Consider the following 24950-nt stretch of genomic DNA (forward strand, 5'->3'; position numbering starts at 1 on the left):
GGGTGTTTGGATCCTCCTGAGCAACACTGTCTGGTCTCCGAGTGTCGTCCCTATGTTTCCTTTTCTTATTCGCTATGCAAGTTTGCTTTGTTTAGGGGAGGGGTTTGATTATTAGGGGCTTTTTTTCCCTCTTTTTCCTTATTTTTCAATATTTTGATATAATGTGCTTTATTTGAAAGGGTGAACACAATTCAAACTGTGTAATCAGGGCTTTATTTGAAATGTTCAATTTTTTTGTCTTTTCGTATTTTCCAGCATAGATCTATATGTGTGTATTTTTTTTTACATTGAACTCAATAAATATATTTTAAAAAGAAAAGGTCCAGTATCAATAAAGGTGACCATGAACCAAACTGTTGTAAAACTGACCTTTTTTCACTTGCAACCTTTGGGAGAATAAATCTAATGTGCCTTCTGATTCACAGCAAGAGGTTTACTCTGAACCATCCTCTAAAAGATTCTACCCACCCACTCCTTTGTATAAATCTGTTGGTAGGAAAAACTATTATGGCATGTCATCACAACCTATTCAAGGTCACCTAGAAATAAGTCGTTTCCATGTTGAATGAATGTTCACAATAAGTGGTAGAAGCAGGTACAATTATGACATTTAAAATGGTGTATTGGATAAGGAAGCTTTATACCAGTGGTTTTCAAACCTTTTCTTTCTATTCACATACTACCTTAAGGTAATCCCTATGCCATAGGTGCTCTGTGATTAGTAAGGGATTACTAATAAGGGAGTGGAAAGAAAAAGTTTGAAAACCACTGTTTTAATCATACCTCATTATATGCATGGTTTCAGAACTCCAAAGGAAATGGGCCAAAATGACTTTTCTCAAGCAAAACATTTCAGTAGCAGTAGTTCTCAACATTTTTTCCCCACTCACATATCACCTTAAGTAATCCCTTACAAATCAGAGAGCACCTATGGCATAGGGATTACTTATGTGAGTGGAAAGAAGAAGGTTGAAACCAGTCCTTTAGAGCGACATGAGCCAAATGCAGACAAATAGGACTAGCTTGGGTAGACAACTTGGTTGGTATATGAGTTTTAGGTATATGGGCCTGTTTTCATGCTGTATTGCTCCAGAACTCTCTAGATATTGGTTATCCCATTAATGAACATGAAATACAATTAAAAATTAAGAGACAGGAATCATGCTCATTTTCCCGTGCCCTTCCTCTGTACTACATTTCTTAGTTTTGTACTTTTCTTTTATGCCACTCTTCATTAATGAACATGCAAGAGAACTGACTTTCTGCTTTTGGGCCACTATTCTATCTAGGGGTAATTTAGAGTAGCCAGTTAATCTACCAGTCGCCTCGTCTTTAGGATGAAGGAGAAAACCTGAAGATAACAAAGCTCCCAAGAGTAATCCATACTCTCACAGGTGGAACAAACAAATTCTAGACAACAGTTGAGGTCAGAATTGAACCCAGATCTCTGGAGTTAAATTTAAACAGACAGCACAGTAACAGACTATTTTGACTCACGAGCCCTTGCCACCCAATTAACCTACAACTCCCAGTAGGTTTTGAACGATGGGAAGAAATTAGAGCACCCAGAGAAAACACAAGTAGACACAGGGAGAACGTACAAACTCCCTGCAGACAGCACAGGATTCGAACAACTGGCATTGTAACAGCATTGTGCTAACCGTTGCACTAAACGTGCCACTGTGTTGTACCACCCTGCCACCAATCTTTCTTTCATCTATTTCAAAGCCTGCACCAAATCCAATAGCCCATCTGGACGTTGAATATGGAATTGCACCAGATCAATGTCCAAACTGTAACGTTCCCTCTTAAAGAATTAGATCCCCGAGTAAACTTCTAATTTCAGTATCATCTTATCCACTGAACTTATTTCGGGCACCTAATTTTTTTTTTGCTCTTTGATTTAGTCTCTTCTGCAGATTTGCAACTTTTTTTGTTGTTCAACCGCTTTCAATAATTGCCAGAAAACAATCATTATTAGTTTTCTTTTTATCATACGTTTAATCTCTCCACAACTCTGTCTCTTACCAGTACAGTCCATAGGTCCTCTGCTTCTTTGAAAGGAGGCCCAGTTCACAATCATCTCTTCTGCTCGATTGAACTTGTTTTTACATTGAACAATTTTTTATCGACTTTGCTCTCTGTTAATGAAAGATTCCACAGTGGGGAAACTATATGGATCTTTCCTGCCTGCTTATTTATGTAAAACATGTCATTCTTCTTCATCTCTACTCACGTCCTATCCTTCCACCTTTATTGTACAGTGATGATTATTTTGGTGTTGATTGTTCTTTCTTCTGATAACAGGAAAACTTTAATCTATTTTCCTTCAGATTTGCACCCCTTGTCCCTCCACTTTCAACCTCATCGTCATATCCATTTCCACTGCTGGTCTCTCCCCTTGCTCCTGAGAGGAAGCTTCCAACAAAATCACAAAACTGACAGAGGAAAAGATTACAATAATGTGCTCAAACTTCTTTGGAAAATGCAACATTCAGACCCACTCCAAGTCTATGGCCCCTTCAAGTGTAGAAGGACTATTTGCTATGGTGTCAGAAACCTTAAATCCATGCAATGAGAACACATAGAGACTTTGATTTACTCTCTTGTGTCGATTTGCAACTTTGTAGTGAGGAATCTATTCACCTGTTCATCTCATCTGCCACCATTCTCATCAGCCACCACTTGCCCCATTCATGATCCCCACATTGGCCTCAAGTGTCATCAGAATTATACTTAAATTGTTGTTAGTCTGTTGTATGTACCTGAGAAACTGCAGCAAATCAGACTTTCCATTCACCTGCACATTTTACTTATCAGTATGTCTAGAATAATAAACTTTTCACTCATTCAACCCCCAAATTCTAAGTAAGCAATCCTCAATTCAAGCTGTCTCAACAAAATAATCAAGCTATTCATTCAACAGCCATCATTGTTATAATTCGTACTGATTTATTTCATTTTTCCAACTTCTCAATCTGATTATCTGTTCAGATACCTTCTACACCAGTGTTTCTGATTTTCTCTTTTTTCCCCTCAGCAACCCAAAGTTGATTGGTCTTCAACCAATTCAAAACCTTTTCTCACACGGGGTAGCATCGAAGGGAAGCTCAATTTTTGATCTTTTAGCAATCAGAATAAGAATTAGAATTGGAATAAGTTGTGCTGGTAATGTATCACAAATTTCAATGATCTCCTGGAGCTCTGCTTGATTGCCATTAAGGAATCAGGGAGGAATTTCCCAAAGTTTTTCTTGAAATTGGCCACAGGTTTTTTTATTTGGTTTTTCAACTCCCCCAGGAGCCACATTACCAGCATATTAGGGCAGAGAGACATAGAAAATCCAAAAGTTGTGGTGATAGATAAAGAAAGAGGGGGGGGAGGGAGGGGGGGGGGAGAGAGAGAGAGAGAGAGAGAGAGAGAGAGAGAGGAAGGATATGGCAGCCAAGGCAGGGGAATGCTCCTCTTGCAGGATGTGGCTTGTCAGCAGTATCCCTGATGACTTCATCTGTGAGAAGTGCATCCAGCTGCAGCTCTTGAAAAACCAAGTTAAGGAATTGGAGCTGGCGTTGGATGAACTCTGGAGCATTCGGGACACAGAGGATGTGATTGACAGGAGTTAAGGGACACTATCACACCTAGGAGGCAGGAAGAGGGTAGATAGGTAACCGAAGAGGAAAAGGGAACAGGCAGGCCATTCAAGGCACCCCTGTGGGTGTTCTCCTGAATAACAAGTATACTTACCAGGCACAAGTCACGGCGATCAGGTCTCTGGCATGGACACTGATCCTGTGGCTAAGAAGGGAAGGAAGGAAAAGAGGCGAGCTGTAGTGATAGGGGATTCCATAGTTAGGGGGACAGATAAGAGGTTTTGTGTAGGAGATAGAATATCCCAGATGCTATTTTGCCTCCCTGGAACCGGGGTCCAAGATATCTCAGATAGAGTTCACAGCATTCTCAAGTGGGAGGGTGAGCAGCCAGATGTCGTGGTAAGTGTGGGGACCAACAATATGGGTAGCAATGGTAAAGAGGTCCTGCAAGGAGAGTTCAGGGAGTTAGTTAGGTACTAGGTTGAAGGAAAGGACCTCCAGGGTAGTGATCTCAGGATTGCTACCTGTGCCATAAGCTGATGAGGTTAGAAATAGGAGGATAATGCAGCTTAGCACGTGGCTAAAAACATGGTGTAAGAGGAAGGCCTTCAGGTTTCTAGATCATTGGGCTATTTTCCAGAGAAGGTGGGACCTGATCTGACAGGACAGTTCGCATCTGAACTAGAAGGAGTCTAATATTCTTGTAGGAATGTTTGCTCTCCGGTGGGTTTAAACTAGATTTGCAGGGGGGAGGAGAACCAGAGCACCAGAACAGATGGACGAGTGGAGGAGGGAAAAGATAATGTTAAAATTACATGCACTGTTAGAAGTCAGCGGGTTGGACATGGTGGAAATGTTCTCAGGTGCATCTATTTCTATGCAAGGAGTATTGTAGGAAAGGCAGATGAGTTTAGAGGATGGATAGGCACGTGGAATTATGACATTGTGGCCATTAGTGAAACTTGGTTGCAGGAGGGGGACAACTGGCACCCCAATGTTCCTGGCTTCCGTTGCTTTAGACACGATAGAATGGAGGGAATGAAAAGGGAAGGAATGGCTTGGTCATCATAGAAAATATCGCAGTGGTGCTCAGGCAGGACACACCAGAGGGCTTGTCTATTGAGGCTATATGGATGGAGCTGAGGAACAGGAAAGGTATGACAACACTCATGGGGTTGTATTGTAGACTGTCCAATAGTCAGAGAGAATTTGAGGAGCAAATCTGTAGAGAGATAGCAGACAGCTGCAGGAATAACAAGGTTGTGATAGTAGGATATTTTAACTTTCCACATATTGACTGGGACTTCCATACTGTAAAAGGGCTTAGAGTTTGTCAGATGTGTTCAGGAAAGTTTTCTAAACACATATAGAGGTACCAACTAGGGAGGATGCAATACTGGATCTCCTATTAGGGAACAAGAGAGGACAGGTGGCAGAAGTATGTGTAGGGGAACAATGATCATAATGCCATTTGTTTCAAGTTAATTATGGAGAAGGATAGGTTTGGGCCTTGGGTTGAGATTCTAAATTGGAGGAAGGCTAAATTTGTGGAAATGAGAAAAGATCTAGAATACGCGGATTGGGATAAATTGTTTTACAGCAAGGATGTGTGAGGTAAGTGGAGGACTTTCTAAGGTGAAACTCTGAGAATACAGAGTTTGTATGTTCCTGTCAGGATCAAAGGCAAGGTTAGAAGGTACAGGGAACCTTGGTTTTCAAGGGATATTGGGGATCTGGTTCAGAAGAAGAGAGAGGTGTATAACAGGTATAGGCAGCATGGAGAAGATGAAGTACTTGAGGAGTATAAAAAATGCAAGAAATATCTCAAGAAAGAAATCAATTGAGGAGATAGTTGCAGGAAAAATTAGGTCCAACAATGTATCGGCTTGCAGTGAGTTGGAGGTTCTTGTCAGGAGAGGATATATTCAGAAATGTATTTCTGCAATGGATTTTTTATTACAAGCAGGTACTAATAAAAAGGGAATACATAAATGGGAGGTTGATTTACATATTACAATTGATGAGAAAAGATGGGCAAAATTGTCAAGACTGTATGATGAATATTATAAATGTTATTTGCAGTTTAGTTCAATATAATTATATACATCAATTATATTTAACATTGCAAAAATTGCACAAAATAAAATTGGATTTATTAGGTAAATGCTTTAGATGTGGTGAAGAAATAGGAACCTATTTGTACTCTACTTGGTCATGTTCTAAAGTTAGAACTTTTTGGATGCATTTAGGAAAGATTTTAGAACAGATTATTGGTATTGTAATTCCACAAAATCCAGATTTATTTTTATTGGGGAATATAGAAGGAACAAGACCTGAATTAAAACTATCATTTTATCAAGTCAAATTTAAGAAAATAGCTTTAACGGTGGCAAGGAAGTGTATTGCAGTGATTTGGATATCAGATGCACATTTGGGTATGGAAAGATGGCATTCGGAAATTCAAAGTTATATACTTTGGAGAAAATTACATATAATTTGAGGAATAAATATTCAACTTTCGAACAAATTTGGAGCCCGTATATGCAAAGTTTAGGGATAAGTAGGTAAGAATGTATTTCTTTAAGACCTGTAATAATCTTCTTCCCTAAAATAGTATTTTTATTTATATATCTCCTTTGTGCAATCCAGATTGATATTATTTTTTCTTTATACTTTTCTCTTTTTATTTAATTCTTATAATAACAACAATAGATACTATATATTTTATAAAACTTTTACAGTAGGTGGAGGGTGGTAAGGGGGAAAGGGTTAATACCATGTAATCACTGTAACTTTTAAATTTAATTAAGTATTGACTCAGTGTCAAATTACATGGATTAAAATTTTAAATAAAATATTCAAAAAAGAAAGAATAAAATCAGGAAGGTTAAAAGAAGACATGAGGTTTCTTTGGCAGACAATGTGAAGGAAAATCCTAAGGGTTTCTACAGGTATATTAAGAGCAAAAGGATAGTAAGGGACAGAACTGGTCACCTTGAAGATTATAGTGGTCAGCTTTGTATATGGAGCCAGAAGAGATGGGGGAAGATTTTATATGGTTTTTTTCCTGTATTCAGTCAGGGCATAGAGTTGTGGGAAGTAAAGAAAACAAGCATGAGGTCACGGAACCTATGAAGAAAGAGGAGGAAATGCTCCTGTTTTAAAGTGAATATGGGTGGATAAATCCCCAGGGCACGCAGCAAAGACATTCCCTCACACCTGGAGGGAAGCTAGTGTAGAAATTGTAGGGAGTCTGAAAGAAATAATTCAAATGTCCTTAGCATGGACATACTGCTGGAGGATTGGAGGGTGGCTCATGTGGTTCCATTGTTTTAAAAAGGCTCCAAAAGTAACCCTGGAAATTATAGGCCAGTGAGCCTGATGTCAGTAGTAGATAAATTATTAGAAGGTGTTCTAAGAGATCGGATATATAATTATTTGGATAGCCATGGACTGATTCAGGATAATCAACATGGCTTTATGCATGGTAGATTGTGTTTAACCAATCTTATAGAGTTTTTTGAGGAGGTTACTAGGAAAGTTGACAAACGAAAGGCTGTGGATGTTGTCTACATGGACTTTAGTAAGGCATTTGACAAGGTCACACGTGGGAGATTAGTCAAGAAGTTTCAGATGCTAGGCATTCATGGTGAAGCAGTGAACTGGATTTGACATGACTGAACGGGAGAAGCCAGAGAGTAGTGGCGGAAGATTGCCTCTCAGAATGGAGGCCTATGACTAGTGGTGTGCCTCAGGGATCAACGCTGGGACCATTGTTGTTTCTCATCTATATCAATGATCTGGATAATATGGTAAATTGGATCAGCAAGTTTGCAGATGACACTAAGATTGGAGGTGTTGTGGACAGCAAAGAAGATTTTCAAAGCTTGCAGAGGTATCTGGACCAGCTGGTAAAGTACATTGAAAAATGGCAGATGGAATTTAATGGAGACAAGTATGAGGAGTTGCATTTTGGAAGAACAAACCAAGAAAGGACATACACAGTAAATGGTTAGGCATTGAGGAGTTAGGTAGAACAGAAGGATCTGGGAATACAGATACATAATTCCCTGAAAGTAGCATCACATGTGATAGGGTTGTAAAGAAAGCTTTTGGCATTTTGGCCTTCAAAAATCAAAGTATTGAGTACAGAGGTTGAGGTGTTACATTAAAGTTGTGCAAGACATTGGTAAGGCCAAATATGGAGTATTGTGTGCATCTTTGGTCACCTAACTACAGGAAGAGTATCAATAAGGTACAAAAAGCACAGAGATTTATTAGGTTGTTGTCTGAACTTCAGGGGAAAGGTTAAACAGGTTAGGACTTGATTCCCTGGAGCATAGAAGAATGAGGGGTGATTTGATAGAGGTGTTTAAAATTATGAGGTGGATAGACTGAGTAAGTGTAGATAGGCTTTTTCCATTGAGGATAGGTGAGATTCAAACAAAATGACATGGGTTAAGGGTGAAAGGTGAAATGTTTAGGGGGAATATGACAGGGAACTTCTTATGAAGAGAGTGGTGGGGGTGTGGAACAGGTTTCCTGCTGAAGTAGTCGATGCAGGCTCGATGTTAACATTTAAGGGAAATTTGGACAGGTATATGGATGAGAAAGGTATGTAGGGCTATGGACTGAGTGCAGGTCAGTGGGACTAGGCAAGAAAACGTGGTTTAGCACAGACTAGAAGGGTTGAAGGGGCCTGTTTCTGCGCTGCAATTGTTCTATGGTTCTACTTATGCATTCCCAAAATGGTTGGTGTTCCCTTGTTCTCGCTTTCCAACTGCAAAAGTCTGTTTTCAATGAACAGTCATAGCCTTTTCTTCCACTTCTAGAGTGGGACTGCTGAGGAAATCTCAGCCTACCCCACTTTGAAGGACCATTCTCTGCAGGGCCGCAGTCTACTCTTCATCACACTAATACCATCCCAACCCCCGCCCACCCTTGCTTCCCTCACATATCTCTAGCTGCCTTTGCACATCCTAACTTCATAGCAGCTAGATCTTGAAAACACTTTCATACTGAACCTTACACTGTTTTCTGTTTAGCATTCGGATTTTATTGGTTACTCTTTGCTGTTTTGGAGTGATTAACAGTAGATTAAGTTGGCATTTGCTGAGCATTTCTATTCAGTGTGCAAGCAAGGCCTTGAGCCTCTATTTGCTTGCTATTTCATTCACCTTGTTCATTTGATCCTTGTCCTTGACCTCAGTTAGGTTCCAGTCAAAGTCAGGAAGTCATTCCCACCTTTTGATCAGGTGCTTCCCACTTTTGGAACTCAATACAGAGTTCACTGCCACCATTTCTTTTCCAGACAAATCTCAAACCATTTTAGAGTTATTACAGAGGTATCTTTTGATTTACTGTAATTGTTCCAGTACTATTTGCTCTTCAATCAAGTTGGCCGTCCAACCTATCACAACCCTTTTCTTGTCTCGGGCTCAGGCCCAAAACAACAACTGACTTCCTATGGATATTGTGTGACCTGGGGTGTTTATCCAGCACTTTGGTGTACTGCATTGGTCCCCAGCATCTGGAGATTTTCTTGTTTATCCACTTTTGTTATTTGCTCCCTTCCTCTTTTCCAATTCTGCATTTGTTTAAAGTGAGGGAGCTCTCATTTCTCCCCAGTTTCAACTGAAGACCATTGACCCAAAACATGAAATATTTCTTCTCCACAGATGTTGCCAAACCTGCTGATCTTTTCCAACATTTTATTTGATGAGTGACGGCACTATTTTTGCAAGACCAACATTTCTATTAACTGAGTCAGTGGAAGTGCATCTTCAAAATCCGACAGGCACAAACTCTGACAAAAGATGTTCTATACCAATATGACTTTCCTCATTCACCATGTTAATCCAGAAGAACATTTTAAATTGTAAATCCAATTAAAAATCCCAAATGAAGCAAAATGCCTGGGATTATATTTAAAAATGCGCAAGATGAATGTTTTTATTTAGCATTCAAATGCACATTGTGATTCTAGGACACGTTTTCTTGATTTGAATAAAATTAGTGAGTGGGTTAATTTACCTGCTGATCAGCATCTGAAGTTTGGGTTTGATGACCTTCTCTGTTACTCACTTTCTCCAAATGAGGTTTTAAATCTGAACCAATGGTTTGTAATGCCTTTTTAAATAGGGTGTTTATTTCAAAATCTTGCCGAAGGTACAATTAAGGCATGAAGAACTACAGCATTCGGAAGATGAGAGAATTTAATGGGCCGAAAGTCATTTTCTCTTAAAATTATTTTATCTTGAAATTCTTGCAGGCCACGAGTTAGTGATTTCGTTCACACGACATCAATACTGCAATCCACGGGCCTCGTCGTCTGTGCAGAATAACCCAGGGGATCGCAACAGAAAGGGACTGAGACCCGAAACCTCGCCAGACTTCCTTCTTTCGCGATACATATTGCCCGAGGACTTTAACTGCGTTGCCCTATCTATTGGGTTACTTTTATCAACCCCTTTCTGGGAACAACATTAAAAGGACAAATTCAATTTCTCAGCAGGCTGGTTCGGAGGAACCGGTGCGTTCGCATAAAAGCGATTCCTTCTGTCTGTTCCATGGGTTCCTTTCATTTGGAACCATGTCTCAGGCAAACATTCGGTTCTGCAGTCACTTGGGGCTAGGAAGGGAAGTTTAAAGTTAGTCGAGCCCTCCCCCCAGCACTGGAGCGTCCGGATAGAAAGACATCGATGATGGCTTGTTGTTTTAAAAAAATTCCTAAAGCTTTCTTTTTTGGGGAAGGGGCTGAGTCTAACAGGGCAAGGAAATCTCTTGCGGCCTCGAAGTAGCTGAGAGCTGCCAGATCTGCACCGCTGGGGGATTAAGGTGGTTGTGTCTTCTCCGTATGTTTAATTAGCCTCACGTCGGGCCTTCTGTCCTGAGCACAGCTGTACAACACAGCGCTGTGAAAAAGCCACGACCGTGCTGGGTGGGTAGGGCTCCCATTAAAGTTAATCACTGAAAAGGCGACTGGAGCTGAGCGCCTCGGTCCACTCTGGCAGAGAGACAGGTAATGAGTGTCTCTATGGTAACGCCAGTGTCTGGATGAGAAGTAGAATCCTGGTAGGCGAGCTCTAATCCCACAGCATGTACTCTGAAGCTGGGTAAAAGACTGCTCTGAGATATGTTTTCATAAATGCATTTATTATAGGATCGGTCAGGTCTTTACGAATGCAATTAATGTCCACATTTGGAATCCTGGCAATAATCATGGGGCAAGATCTATCCTCATCTCAACCATTACGGTGCTTTGAATCGGTTTAGTATATAGAAATGTATATATTTACTTTAATCTGAAAGGAATATTTCGAGAGGGGCGTCCTTTTCCATCCAAAAACCTTTTGTAATTTTACAGTAAAATATCGGTGATGAATCGCAGAATTCCCCCCCCCCCCAAAAAAAAGTCGATATTTTAAAAACTACTCAATGTTATACGATTCTGTCATCCCATCATAATTTGTCCTGATAAAATGCAGGAAAACTTTGTCAGTGCGTTATTGGACATGCCTTGAAGTCCTGGGTTGGAACCGCTACTCCCTCAATATTCCAGCATCTCCAAATATGTCAAATTGAGGGTATTTCTTCACAATTCTATCCTTCTCTTCCATTCTACTTTTAAAAAAATAGAAGTATGTGCAATAAAAGTCCGAGATCCACCAGCTCGGAAACATTTGTGACAGATTTTCGGGTATTTGGATTATTAGTCTATTTAATGAACAAAGGATTCGCAGAAATTTATCTGATGGCATTCAGCCAAAGTGGAATAGGTGTGTTAAATTGGTACAGGATCCAATAAAACCTGGAAAAAGACGAACACACTATATTTAAATGCATGACTCAATTACACGTGATTGAAAATGATGAAAAAAATGTCGAGCTTTAATATTCGGAAAGAAACATTTAACTTGGAGTCTTCAGTAGAAATAAAGCTCTAAACGTTGTCAACATGCTCTCGTCCTCCAGCACAAAATTAGGAGCTGGGACGCAGAGCTTGTTGCCTGGCGACGAAGTACACCCAATGTATCTCCGTCTGAGTTCCACACTTATCTAAATTTGATCCTTTTCCTGACTGCTGGTGGAAGCAGCGAAATAAAGGTTGGAGCTAAATAATCGACATTGCATACATCCATGACATGTCAACCTGCCATCTGCATGCACACAAAAGAAAATCTAATTCGAAAGGTATCCTAGCAAAATAGATTCCCAATTTCCTCTATTCATCTGTTTCAGCCCCAGACACTGTTCTGCTTTCCACTTGTGGTTTCCGCTACTTCGCTCTCTCAGGACTGACTGGCTCATTTAACTAATTATAATGAACCAGGGTGCAATTTACCTGGGCTGGCGAAGTGCTAATTAGTTACTTCTGTAATCGTAGTAAGAAGGACGGAGTGGGGGGGGGGGGGGGGGGGTGGGACTGAGTCGTTAAGTTGAGTAGAGTCGGGATAAAGAAAACTAGGCGAAGCAGCCACAAGGAAGAGACACTAATAACCACAACCAAGCTGGGAGGTGTGTGCCACGTTTTAAAAATGTATTTTTAAGAATGACTTCTAATTTGTACAATGCACTCTCACTTGAATACATAAAAAGGATAAACGGAAAATCTTGGCATTTTCCGAATAAGAAAACGGGAGACCTAACTGTCAGGACATTGTGGTGGCGAGTCGCCAAAAAAGAAAATCCACATCGTTTCAGATGGTACTGGATAATTGCCACGAGGGGACAAATATGAGGGAGAGGGGGCGAGACTGATGATGTTAATAGAACGGCACGTACTTTAAAAAAAACTGGTAGAAAAATAAATGGGCAGACGGAGCAGGAAACAGTTGATGTGTGCCAGGGGCATCACCGCAGCTCGTCACTGCAGAGTGGTACTCCGGAACATTCACCTATGGCAACTGTGCTCTGGGATTTTTTTTCATCTATATCGTGAATCCGTCGTGCAAGTCACTTCTCCATTCTTAAAAAAATGTTTTATACTGGCCAGAATGCGATGTGCAAACTCGTACAAACTTGAAATAGCATTTTGCAATTGAATGACCGTGGTGCTCTAGATTTCATCCTTATTTGAACAAGCTGCATCTATTTTACTGTTTGATATTCAACAATGAACAAAGTTCAAATACCAGCATTTGCAGCGAACATTCACCACCACCTTCATCGGCAAAGGGTGACCAGGTGTTCGAGAGCAAGCAGCCATACATAGACAGCAGTCACCTCCTAAAATATCTTAAGACAGACTAAACATTTATTGATCAGATAAGTAAATAAATGTTCCCACTCTGGAGACTAACCGTTGATTTAACTGGTACATACACCGCTGATTTTCCGGCAGCACCTTTTTTCTGCTCGCTCATCCCCAGCTGGAATCCCTTGGATTTCACCCAAAATTTGAACTTGGCGTTATCAACTGAGCTGAGCTCGACTCCGCTCAGGAGCTGCACAATCCGATCGTATTTTTTCCGAGTGACCGTCTTTGTTTTGCCGGAATCCCCGTAGGTCCTCAGACACCAGTCCTGAAAGTGGCCGTACATGTCGCGATCGCCGCCGCTCTCCCAATCGATCGCTTTGTTCGCCATGAAGGAAGGGGGTTAAAAAAAATCTTTACATCTCTAGGGGGTGGGGAGGAAATCCCCTTTTTTAAAGAGAGAGAGAGAGAAAACAGGCTCGATCAGTTTAGGAGCTCTTGGCTACCTTTTTGCAAAGGTCCGTCCCCTCCCCCTTCCCAAAATTGCAACACCAGCTTACATAAATAGTCCGGATCAATGAATCAGTCAGTGCGATACAGGCAGTTGTGGGAGAGCAGCTTGGATGGGTTGAACGTGGAGCCACTCGCTGAGAGGCTCGGGCTGACTCTACGATCCCGTGGAGGTGATGCTGTAGTGTTGGAAATGCGCCTCCAGAGGGGTCTCTGTCCTCGGTCCAACCCCCCCTTTCCTCTTCCTCTTCTCACCCGGTGACCTGATTGGACACGGGGACAAAAGTTTCTCAGATGACAGCCAATCAATGATGTCACGGCCAGATGTCCCATTTAGGAATGCGGCGGCGTGCGCCTGCGCGGTTTGGGGATGGTTCCTGCGCAGCACTCCTCCGGAGCCTGCAACAAAGCGATGCTTCCAGCTTGGGCTTCGTATTAGTATTTAAAACTACCCGTCTGGAACATTTTTTTTTAACATTTTAATACCCAAGCAGATCGTTTTAGCTTTTCACATTGGAAGTCCCAAGTACCTGGTTAATGGCAAAAGCATCCCCAGTCATGACCATAAGTGGTTAAAAAAATGAAGATGCTGGAAACACCTGGCAGGTGAGGCAGCATCTGTGTGGGGGGGGGGGGGACACGTTTCAGATCAAGCACCTTCTGATGCCAAGATTTTCCACTTGAAACTTAGGCATTCTTTATTTTTCTGCAGACGGTGGACACTTAAAATGGTTCCAGCATTCTCTGGAGACACAAGAGAGTGTAGATGATTTCATCTGGAGCCACGACCAAAAAGTGCTGGAAAATTGAGCATTCGTGGAGGTCGACTTTAAGGGCCAAGACCATGCATCAGGACTGACGGTTCAGGAAAGATAGCCAGTAGTGAGATCAGAGGCTGGTAGGTGGAAGCAGATAAGGGAGGGCTGACAGACAGATGGAACCAAGCAGGGAGAAGACATACAAATGGATAGATATGTGAATGATGGGCAGAAGGAATAAGGAAGGAAATAGGTAAAGTTCTTAGACCCATTTGGACTCGAGCCTTCTACTTCTTTCTGAAACAAAGAAAACCAGGTTCCCTCCACTGACATTTTCATCTACTTGGCAGAATTTGATCTGACTCTCAGCCTCTACTGAATTTTCCTTCAAGTGAAGGAGAGCTGATCTATCTCCCTCCTGTAAGCTTGCTCATGACCATCTGCCGATGACCGTGGTGTCATCTCAAATTTGAATGATGCCTAGCCACACAGTCGTGGGAGTAGAGCAGTGGGCTGAGTAGGTCACCTTGGGGTGTGCCTGTGTTGATTGTCAGTGAGGAGGAGACGTTGTTACGGCTTCCCATTGACTGGGGACTTCCGATAAGGATTCGCTGCTCAGAGTGCAATGACATTGGGTTCGCTTATTCTTCCAGTTCATTTGAAGGATTTGGCAATGGTAGTAGGCACTTCAAATCTCAGCACTGCTGCGCAGAAGGTCGCGGATCTTGCACTGGGTTTGAGATACCCCTCTCTCTCTCAGTTGTCCAAGGGCTACGCCGATGCACCGAAGAGAAAAGCTTTTATATAACGCAGCCACGTGCTTAGTTTTTTGTACAAATCTTTTGTAACCGGTGCCTAAACGCCGTCATTACATTTGAAATCAAAATGTTGAAATGAAAGGAAACTAATGAGTTCGGATGTCATTCTTTGAACGTTCTTTCTAATTGTAAAATTAGTAAAATACACAGATGAACAAAACGAATAGACCCTATACCAAAGAGACCTCCGCGAAATGGGAAATATTTTGATTTGGACTTGCCGATCATTGCCGGGATGCAATTATTGGAAACTAACCATATTCTCGCCTTTATACCTGACCCCGAATGGTAAAATTGTGGATTCTGTGCCTCGCTGTTGAAAGAGCCATTCGTTTTCTCGGTGCCTTCTTTGTTTGACACATTTAACAAAAATGACATTCAAAGAGTATCTTTTTGTAGGTAGGAATTCAGTCAACTCTGGAATTTATTCCAGATAAAGGAAGGTAACTGGACAAAATCTCTAAATTGCACCTGAATAATCGAAACACAAATACTTCTACTGTGTAAAATAGGTTTTAAAAAAAATCCCCAACAGAGATATACCACAGTTTAGTGATAAACCATGTCCAAATTGAACAGCCAGTCAGGAATTTGCTTCTCTTGGTAAATATCCAACTAACCTAGAGCAGTTGTTCATCTGTTGCCATGGCCGCGCTGCAGTAAACATTGGTTTGAGTGCAAATCCATATACCCAGTACGCGTTCTCCATTGTTCTGTCACATCATTTGATTCGGAAGGTGAAGTTGCTGGTGTGATATGGCTGTCCCTCTCTCCCAGAAACCATTTAAATGGCCGAAGGGGACGAGCTTGGGCTGAATCCCAAGCGATCAACACCTCTCCAGCAAAATGCACCATTGTTGTTTCCAACTTCATATAAACCTGTTAGCACCACCTCGCTAGTCGATAAAATTTCAAGCGTCCTGTTTCTCGGGATTTTCAAGTTTAGATACCGACCTACGTCTCTGGACGAGGTTTTCATTAGCTTACGAATATAAATTTGTTGTTACAGTGACAAATTCCATAGGTTGGCATTTGGTCATTACTAAGTGTGCTTTTAAACATGGCTCACAGTAGCCATTATTTCTTGATACATTTTCAGCAGTTTTTAAAAAAAATTCTGTCCCAGACAAATGCAAGAGGCTGGGAGTTGATGTTGGCATTGTAAAGCCATTGAGGGGACTTATTATGAACCCACACAGATCAAATTAATGTGGAATGAATCCAGGAGCGTCATCCAATCTAAGGACTCTGAGATATTCCTGTGTTTTGTGATGCCCATTGATCAATTTATGGATTTGTAATTATTATCATATTTATGTTAAATTTAATAACTTATGTCAATGTGATCATTGCGTATAAACCTACACCTTGACAATGACATGCTGCACAAGTTCTCCAAATATTCACACATAAAAATGTCTGTGTTAGTGAATGTCTATACAATAGCATTTCTTATGTGCATTGTACAGTGTATATGATAATAAACATCATTATTATTGGGGACCTTGAACTAAATATAGTTGTTGAGTGAAGCAATATTTGAAGATGGAATATTTAGTCCTAAGAAGGTGAATATTATCTCTTTACATACTCAGAAGTCGAATATTCTTTCTTTATTCAGGCTTTGGCATGTGGATTTCATTTATTTATAGTTAAAAGCAAAATAGACCAGTCATTTCAAAGCAGTGAAATTTTAATTCAAGTCAAGGTGTTTTTCAGCATGAAAACAGGCTTTTTGGCCCAATATATCCATGTTGATCAAATTGTCTACCTAAGCAAATCCCATTGCCTGTGTTTGGCCCATATCCTTCTAAACCTTTCCTGTCCATGTTCCTCTACTGTAAATGCATTTTAAACATTGCAATTGGGCCTGCATCTAACACCCTCTAAGTGAAAAAGGTACCCCTCAGGTACCCTATACTGGGGGAAAAACAATGACTATTTGCCTTATTTATTCCCCTCATGATTTCACATACTGTATTTACATAAGGTCACCCCTCACCCTCTCCTGCTGCAAGGAGAAAAGTCCCCTTGCCTATCCATCATCTCCTTATAACTCAAGCTTGCCAGTCCCAGTAACATGCTCATGAATCTCTTCTGCACTCTTTCCAGCTACATTTGAGTGACCAGAATTCCACACAAGTGTAGTCTCACTAACATCTTGTATCATCCAAGGCAGTAGGAAGTGTATGGGGAGGCTGGTTTGCATGATGCTCTGAACTGTTCATAATATACATTCATACCAGAGTAGATGATTCAACCATTCTCCCTTAGATGACACATGAGGTCAGATCCCTCAGATTCTCATCACTTCTCTAAACCCTTCCTTTTCTGTCTCAAACCATCCAATCATCTGAAATTTAGAATGTCCAACCACATCCAAATCCAGTGAAGTAGCAGATGGAAAAGCTTCGCTCCCTGAGGAACTCAATACTTTCTACATTTGATTTGATGACAGTAACAGCGAAGAACCACCCCTCTGTAGCCTCACATCCCCTGATGATCACATCCTGTCCGTATCTGAGGATGATGTGCGTTCGGGCTTCAGGAGAGAGAATCCAAGGAAAACATCCAGCCTGGATGTATAAGTATCTGTGCTGACCAACTTACCAATGTATTCACGGATATCTTCAATATCTCATTCCAGCAAGGTGTGGTACCCACCTATTTCAAACAGATGTCAATCATACCGGCACCCAAGAAGAGTGCTTTAATGACTATCGACCAGTAGCACATATCAACTGTGATGAAGTGTTTTGAAAGGCTGGTGTTGAAGCATTTCAGCTCCTGTCTGAGTGGTGACATGGATACATTCCAGTTCACCTATTGTAGCAACAGGTCTACAGCGGATGCCATCTCACTGGCTCTACACAAAGCCCTGGAACACCTGGACAGTAAAGATGCACTTTATTGACTACAGTTTGGCATTTAACACCATCATCCCCTCAAAACTGATCAGCAAACTCCAAGACCTGGGACTCAACACCCCACTGTGTAATTGGATCATGGATTTCCACAATCTCCATCAGTACTGGAGTACTACAGGGCTGCGTTCTTAGCCCCCTGCTCTACTCACTTTACACCTATGACAATAACACCATCTACAAATTTGCCGATGATACCACAATAGTGGATTGTATAAAGAAAGGGGATGCAGGAGGGAGATTGAAAACTTGGCTGAATGGTGCACCAACAACAACCTTGCACTCAATGTCACCAAAACTAAGGAGCTGATTGGAAAGGAGCTGAAGGAGAAAACCACAGACTCACACCACCAGGTTCGGAAACAGCTGCTATCCCTCCAGCATCAGACTCATCAACAACGAACTCAATCAGGAACCCCCATTTAAGGACTCTTGTGCACATTACTGATTTGTAAAATACTCTCTGTATTGCACAGTCACTTTGTTTACATTCTTTTCCTCAATGCCATTTCCAAGCTTATCTTATACAACAGATTCCCTTCCTCCTGTCTTGATTCAGTCTCTACAAGACTTTTGCCAACCCATCTCACACCATTCTTGGAGAAGTAGCAAGTGATATACTGTTCTCAGAAATAGTCCTTATTCCTTTCAATATTTCTAGCATCTTCATTCATCCCTTTTAATGTTTTTCTAGAATATGAAATACTCTCTGATCCTGTTAATTATTTCACAGTCTCCCACCTCCCTTATTTTCCAAGATCTGTAAGCTAGGACCTGCTAGTTATTTGATAATTTCTGTTTGAATTCATTTCACCATCTTTCTGTTCTATCCTGAGTACCAAAACAACAATAGCTAAAGTCACAAATATAGTCTGTGATCTTGGTATATAATCCATCTGGTTCCCTCTGGAGTTTTTGATGCAACTACATCACCTCTCGCAGCTACTACTCAGCTGCTCACATAACAACCTCAACTTAGATCGACTTTGAGCAAAGGTACTGGGATGGGAAAATAGCTTTCTAATTGATCCATACCAATCTCTACAAAGAAGCAGTTAAGGTTTTTCTGTAGGATTGTGTCCAACCGCAAATGCAAACTGATCTATTTTCAAATTCATATTTGGTAACACTCTAAGAACCCGTGTGAAACTATTTAAAAATACTGAAGTAGATAATTTTCTTTTTAATTGCTTTTGATTTTGCATGAGCTCTAATGTGGTCTCATTCAGCATTCATTTGTGAAGCCAGGGATCTCTTATTTTCCATTCTATCAAACCTATTGCTGAAACTCTTATCCATGTCTTTGTTAAACACGATTTTCAAATTATTCCTCGTGCCCTCCCTCTTTTTTATCAAAACACACTGGCCTACTTTTGCTCTGTTTACCTATCATCTTGCACTTGCTGACTTACATTACCCACACATTATTGAAATATTCTCTTCCATGTTTTTAAATCCACACAGGAATCTTACAAGACACCGTGTTTCTCTAGTCCCACAATTTAATCACTCCATCACTGACAGCAATTCTGTTCGGCTGCTAAGGCACCAATCTTTGGAATCCTTTCCATAAACCTCTTGGCCTCTCTCCTTCTCAACCTCTCTTTATTCCTTAAATGTTTTTCTCTAATATCTGCCCCAGTACTTTCTTCTGAAGTTCAAATTTTGCTTGATTATGTACTTGTGAAGTAGCATGGGCCAATCTACTATGCTACATGCAAAGTGTTTTGCCTGAACATTGGATGATAAATTCTTATTTAAGTAAGCATGAAATTTCGATAGTTGGTTGTGTCATATAAATATTGGGGTTTGTCTTGATCTAAATGTATAACAACTCACAATTATTACTAGAAAATTATACAAGAATAATTCCCATAGGATTGTTGTGGATACATCAAAATATACCAAAAATGTTACTTTATGTGACATGTTTGTATTTTCCACATCCATTATGACAACATACACACTTATATCAAAAGAAAAATTCAGTCCATTTCATCTCTTAGACTTCAGACATGTCAGTTCCCGAGAGCTCTTATCATTTGGTGCTGGGCTGTGCAACATGCATCATTTGAAATTCAGATCATTCACAATCTAGCACAACACTGTGAAGCATTGAATGTAACTATGACCAATAAATAATGGAACTCCTGTGAACTGTGTATTGGATAGCCTCTCTTTCTCAACCACTATGACAATTAATGCATTATATGTGACATATCTGGATTGTCATTAATACTGTTATCAATGATCAGAATCAGAATTTATTGTCATGAACAAGTCACAAAATTTGTTGTTTTGTGGCAGCAACACAGGGCAAACATTCATATAAACCATTTTACAACAATAAATAAAAATAGTACACAAAAAAATCAAAGTAAGGCAGAGTCTTTGTTTCATTGATCATTCAGAAATCTGAGGACACCAGGGATAAAGCTGTCCTAGAGCCGCTGAGTTCTCGTCTTTAGGTTCCTGTACTTTTTTCCCGACAATAGCAGTATGAAGAGGGCATGGCCGGGTTGGTGGTGGTCCTTGAGGATAGAGGCTGCTTTCTTAAGACATTGCCTCTTGTAGATGTAGATGGAGTGAAGTCTGGTGCCCGTGGATGTCGCAGGCCGTGTTAACAACCTTCTGGAGCTTTTTCTTGTCCTGAGCGTTGGAACCAGACAGTGATGCAACCAGTCAGAATGTACATCTGTAGAAGTTTTTGAGAGTTTTCAGTGGCATACCAAATCTTCTCAAACACCATACAAAGTATAGCCACTGGTGAGCCTTCTTTGTGATTGCATCAACATGGAGGCTCCAGGACAGAGCCTCGGCGATGTTGACACCCAGGAATTTGAAGCTCTTGACCCTCTCCACTACTGAGCCCTCGATGAGAACTGGGTCATGTTCCCCTGACTTCCTCCTGAGGTTCATAATCATCTCCTTGGTTTTGCTGAAGTTGAACGCAAGGTTGTTGGCATGACACCACTCAGCGAGCTGATCTATCTCCCTCCTGTACGCTTCCTCATTGCCATTTGTGATTCTGCCGACAACCGTGGCGTCATTGGCAAATTTGTAGATAGCATTGAAATTGTGCATGGCCCCATAGGTCATTGGTGTATGGTGAGTAGAGCAGTGGGCTAAGCATGCATCTTTGAGGTGGGCCTGTGTTGATATTCAGCAAGGAGGTGACATTGTTTCCAATTCATACTGACTGTGGTCTTCCGATAAGGAAGGCAAAGTGGGGGGTTGCAAAGGCCCAGGGTTTGGAACTTCTTGACCAACATGAGGGAATAATTGTGTTGAAGGCTAAGCTGTAGTCTATGACAAGCAGGCGTATGTAAGAGCTGCTGTTTTTAAGGTGATCCAGAGCTGAGTGGAGAGCCAGCAATGTTGCATCTTCTGTTGAGCAATTGTGATGCTAGAGCTCCTAAAGAAGGTTGACATAATGGTGGTTATTAGCCTTGCCCACTTCAGTCTTCTCAGGAAGTGCAGTTGCTGTTGGGCCTTGCTGAAAAGTGAAGATATGTTGAGTGTTCACAATAGATCACTAGTTAAGTGAACGCCAAGGAACTTGGTGCTCTCCACTCTCTCTCCAACAGAGTTGTGTATGTGTAATGGAAGGTAGTCATTCCTGGTCCTCCTGAAGTCCACAATCATCTCCTTCATCTTGTTCGCATTGAGACTCAGGTTGTTCTCTTACACCATTTCACGAGGTTTTCCACCTCTTCTCTTGTAGTGTGACTCATTGTTGCTGGCGATGAGGCCGATTACTGTTGAGTCATCTGCAAACTTGATTACACTGATGGAGCTGGATCTGGCAATGCAGTAGCATGAATAGGAGTGGGCCGAGCACATAGCCCTGATGTGCATCGGTGCTCAGCAAGCTGGTGCTTGATGTTCTGCTACTGTCAAAGACAGTCTGTTGGCCTTTCTGAAAGGAAGTCCAGGATCCAATTACAGAGAGGGCTATTCAGTTCCAGCAAAGACAGCTTCTCCACCAGCCTCTGATGAACGATCGTATCAAACACCGAGTTGAAGTCAATGAACAGCAGCCTGGCATATGAGCGGTCGATCTCCAGGTGGGCCAGGATGGTGTGAAGCGACAAGGCTGTTGCATCATCTGTGGAATGGTTTATTTTATAGGGAAATTGAAATGGATCCAGCATTTCTGGGAGGTGTGTTTTGATGTGTTCCATTACCAGATGCGTGAGATGATCCATTACCAGATGTGTGAGATGATGGGGATATTGCAAATCTACAAAGTGACTTTCAGAATGTCATTGATTCACTCCCTTTGTCCTCCTTGTTAATTCTTGCTTTGACAGAATTTGGAACAGAGTGCCTGCTTTGAGAGCCTGGTGTCAGGCATGTAAACAATGTGACCAACTCATTGTAGTTGGCTGAGGGTAATGGATCTCAATGGCAAAGATGTTGGTCTGGAAGAGGAAGCTTATGCTTTTTGGTTACCCTGTCAATGAATTGGGAGGATTTTGTGAGCACAGTCTTGGTAGTGTCTCTTCAGTACTTTGAGATGCCTGCTGCTGCCATGCTTTGTGCTGATCTGAGGTCTTGATCTTTCTTTTCCTCAGATGGGCCAAGGCTCTGCAACACATGGAAGGGGATGGTGATTATTTTCATCCTCAGTACCTGCCTTTGCTGAGAGATTTTGTCTGTGCAATCCAAGAACGAGAGCATTTCTGATGTGATAACCAATGCTATTTTTTATCTTTCCTGATGGCAACCTATCCACACCATCTGTCAACCAATGTGAGCTAGAAAACACAGAGATGGAAGTGAAGTCACTTGATGCTGAATCATGCCAGGAATATGCTGATGAATGTTGAATGGTACCTCCAACACTTATTACATGTGGGCACATTGATACTCAAACCATTGAATGAGAATTACAAGATTATGTGGGACTGTGCAACACACAGAGTTTGCTAAGAAAGAGGTGCAACCTGGTAGCAAATATTGTAATTAGAATATTATATTCAGAATAATAATACAGCTCAGGAAATCAAATTGGAATGGAATAAGTTAATAAAGTATCGGTTTAAGAGGGGGAATAAGATTAGGAAGTTTAGGTCACTTTTCACAAGCAAATGTCACATTTGAAAATCAGAAACAGAGACAGGAACTGAAACAGAAAGAAAGACAGAGTGGAGGGGGTGGGGGGAAAGGGGGGGTGGGGGGGAGGGGTGGGTGGAAAGATAAAAGCTCCAGCAGCAGAGTGAGAGGCTGCAGTCAGTGAAAGGCTAGCAGAGTGAAAAGCCTGCTAAAGACCCCATTTCAAGAAGAGTTCTGAGTTCAGCCTATTCAAAATCTCTGTAGTGGCTGGTTATTATAGTTTTCCTGAAGTAGGGGAAAAGAAGAACTCTTTGTGGTAACCTGGAAGAAGGCACCTTTCTTCGGAAAGATACTTCGGTTGGAGATTGAAGGCAATCGGTTCGCAAACCTCTCTCTGCAAGACCTTCCTGTCTGCTAACGACTTAAGTTAAGGTTCCAGAGCCAGATGAATGTAATGACTGTTTCATTCTGTGCACAGTATAATTCTGAGCGCAGTACTGAAAACTGTCTGATACCAGTGAACTTCGAGAAATGAACAGTAAATGACTGGACAGTGAAAAAGAACCATCTTCTCTCTCTCACACACACATACACATGCACACACACATGCTTAGAATTAGGAGGGGTTAAGTTAAGTGACTTAATAGTGATCAGTTAAATATTGATCTTATTATTCTGTATTAAGAAAATAAAACCAATTTTTTAAAAGTAGCCATGGACTTGGGGAATTTCTTTTGCTGCTGGTTTTGGAGTCCTTAGGGCTTGTAACAAAATACACAAATTAGAGGATTGGTATGGTCTCCATTTGTAGGTTGTGGTATAAACAATGGCTTGGACTCCATGGTTATACAAGTGGTATTCCTCATAATTATTCTGTAAAATTGGTGGCAAGTGTAAGATTCCATGCATGCATTGTTTAGAATGGAAATTCTGAAGTTGCTGTCCGTCAGTCATTCTTTTCCTCCACAGGAGACAATCTTCTCCATGGTCAAGGGAAATTATCTGAATTGACATGAAATTATAGAATTTAACTCCACTGTAAAATATCCAGTAAATGCAATTTGATCTGTGGTTAAATTAGGTTTTAATGGCAGACTCATTCACAATTATTGCCAGGAAAAATCTTTGGACCTATAAAATGTACAGATTGTACATCTTTTAAAAATATTTTGAAATATCTTTGGGATTTTAAAGTATACATTTTTATTTCTGAAAGTATTTTCATGATATTTCACCTTCTGCCCTAATTAAGTGTGTACCTTCCAAATATTAATTATGCACTGTAAATTATCTAAAATATTAATTTTAAAAGGTTCATTTTATTTTCCAGCTTTCGATCTCTGAGAATGCTATTGTATGATTGGCTTCTCCAGAAGTTTAATGAAATCATAGAAGCTAGACAGTCATACTTCTTTGGATAACAACCAAGGTCAAGAGAGTGTAGGATGAACGAGAAAGAAATCACTCCACATTTGTGGGCAGTTTTCTGTAAGGCTATCAATTAATGACATTGCTGATCTCAACATTCTGATCATGGTTCAAATTGGTGTTTTGCAGAGGATGGGAAAGAGAAAGAGCTGCTTATCCAATGAGAAGATGGGCTGTCTTTGAGCAGACACTCTCTAGGTGAGATTGTCAATGTTTCTTACAGTAGCAGAAGTATTTGCATTGTGAAATCCACAGCTAGAGTATTGTGTGCATTTCTGGTTGCTATACTATAGGAAAGATGCGCTTGCAGTGAAGAGGGAGCAGAAGGCATTCAGTAGCATGTGTGGGGATGGAGAGTTTCAGTTCTGAAAAGATGGATTGGCTATATGTTTTTTTCTTTGGTGTGGAGAAGATTAAAGGATGACCTGATTGAGTTATAGAAAATTATGAGGGGCATAAGTAGGGTAGATGGTGAGAAACCTTTACCCTTGGTTTCTATGACCAGAGCATAGGTTTAAGGTAAGAGTTAGAAGGGATTTGAGGAGAAACAAACATTAACCAGAGAATAGTTGAAATCTGGAACACACTGCCTGAGCAGTTGGTAGAGGCAGGTACTCTCACAATATCTAAGAAATATTGAGATGAGCCCTTGAAACAATATGTATGGA

General features: G+C 40.9%; 2 protein-coding genes across 4 annotated transcripts in view; one reads left to right on the forward strand and one right to left on the reverse strand.

Annotated features, from left to right (window-relative positions):
- Positions 1–15527, reverse strand: part of LOC138735714 (nucleolar protein 4-like) — a 58708-nt gene extending 43181 nt beyond the window's left edge. For both annotated transcript variants that reach the window (XM_069883988.1, XM_069883987.1), the window contains exons 1-3: positions 15493–15527; positions 13347–13559; positions 12893–13233 (exon numbers count right to left, since the gene is read on the reverse strand). In XM_069883988.1, the coding sequence (XP_069740089.1) occupies positions 12893–13177 (285 nt within the window). In that variant the 5' untranslated portion in view covers positions 13178–13233; positions 13347–13559; positions 15493–15527. The remainder of the gene's footprint in view (positions 1–12892; positions 13234–13346; positions 13560–15492) is intronic.
- The window catches only part of dnmt3bb.1 (DNA (cytosine-5-)-methyltransferase 3 beta, duplicate b.1), a 333238-nt gene that overhangs the window by 49566 nt on the left and 258722 nt on the right, over positions 1–24950 (forward strand). The window contains exon 3 of one of the 2 annotated variants that reach the window (XM_069883973.1): positions 24412–24480. The exons of the other annotated variant lie outside the window; for it this stretch is intronic. The gene's annotated coding sequence lies outside the window, so the exon portion shown is untranslated. The remainder of the gene's footprint in view (positions 1–24411; positions 24481–24950) is intronic. 2 annotated transcript variants of the gene reach the window in all.

Source organism: Narcine bancroftii, chromosome 6, assembly GCF_036971445.1.
Source record: "Narcine bancroftii isolate sNarBan1 chromosome 6, sNarBan1.hap1, whole genome shotgun sequence".
NCBI classification, from domain to species: domain Eukaryota; kingdom Metazoa; phylum Chordata; class Chondrichthyes; order Torpediniformes; family Narcinidae; genus Narcine; species Narcine bancroftii.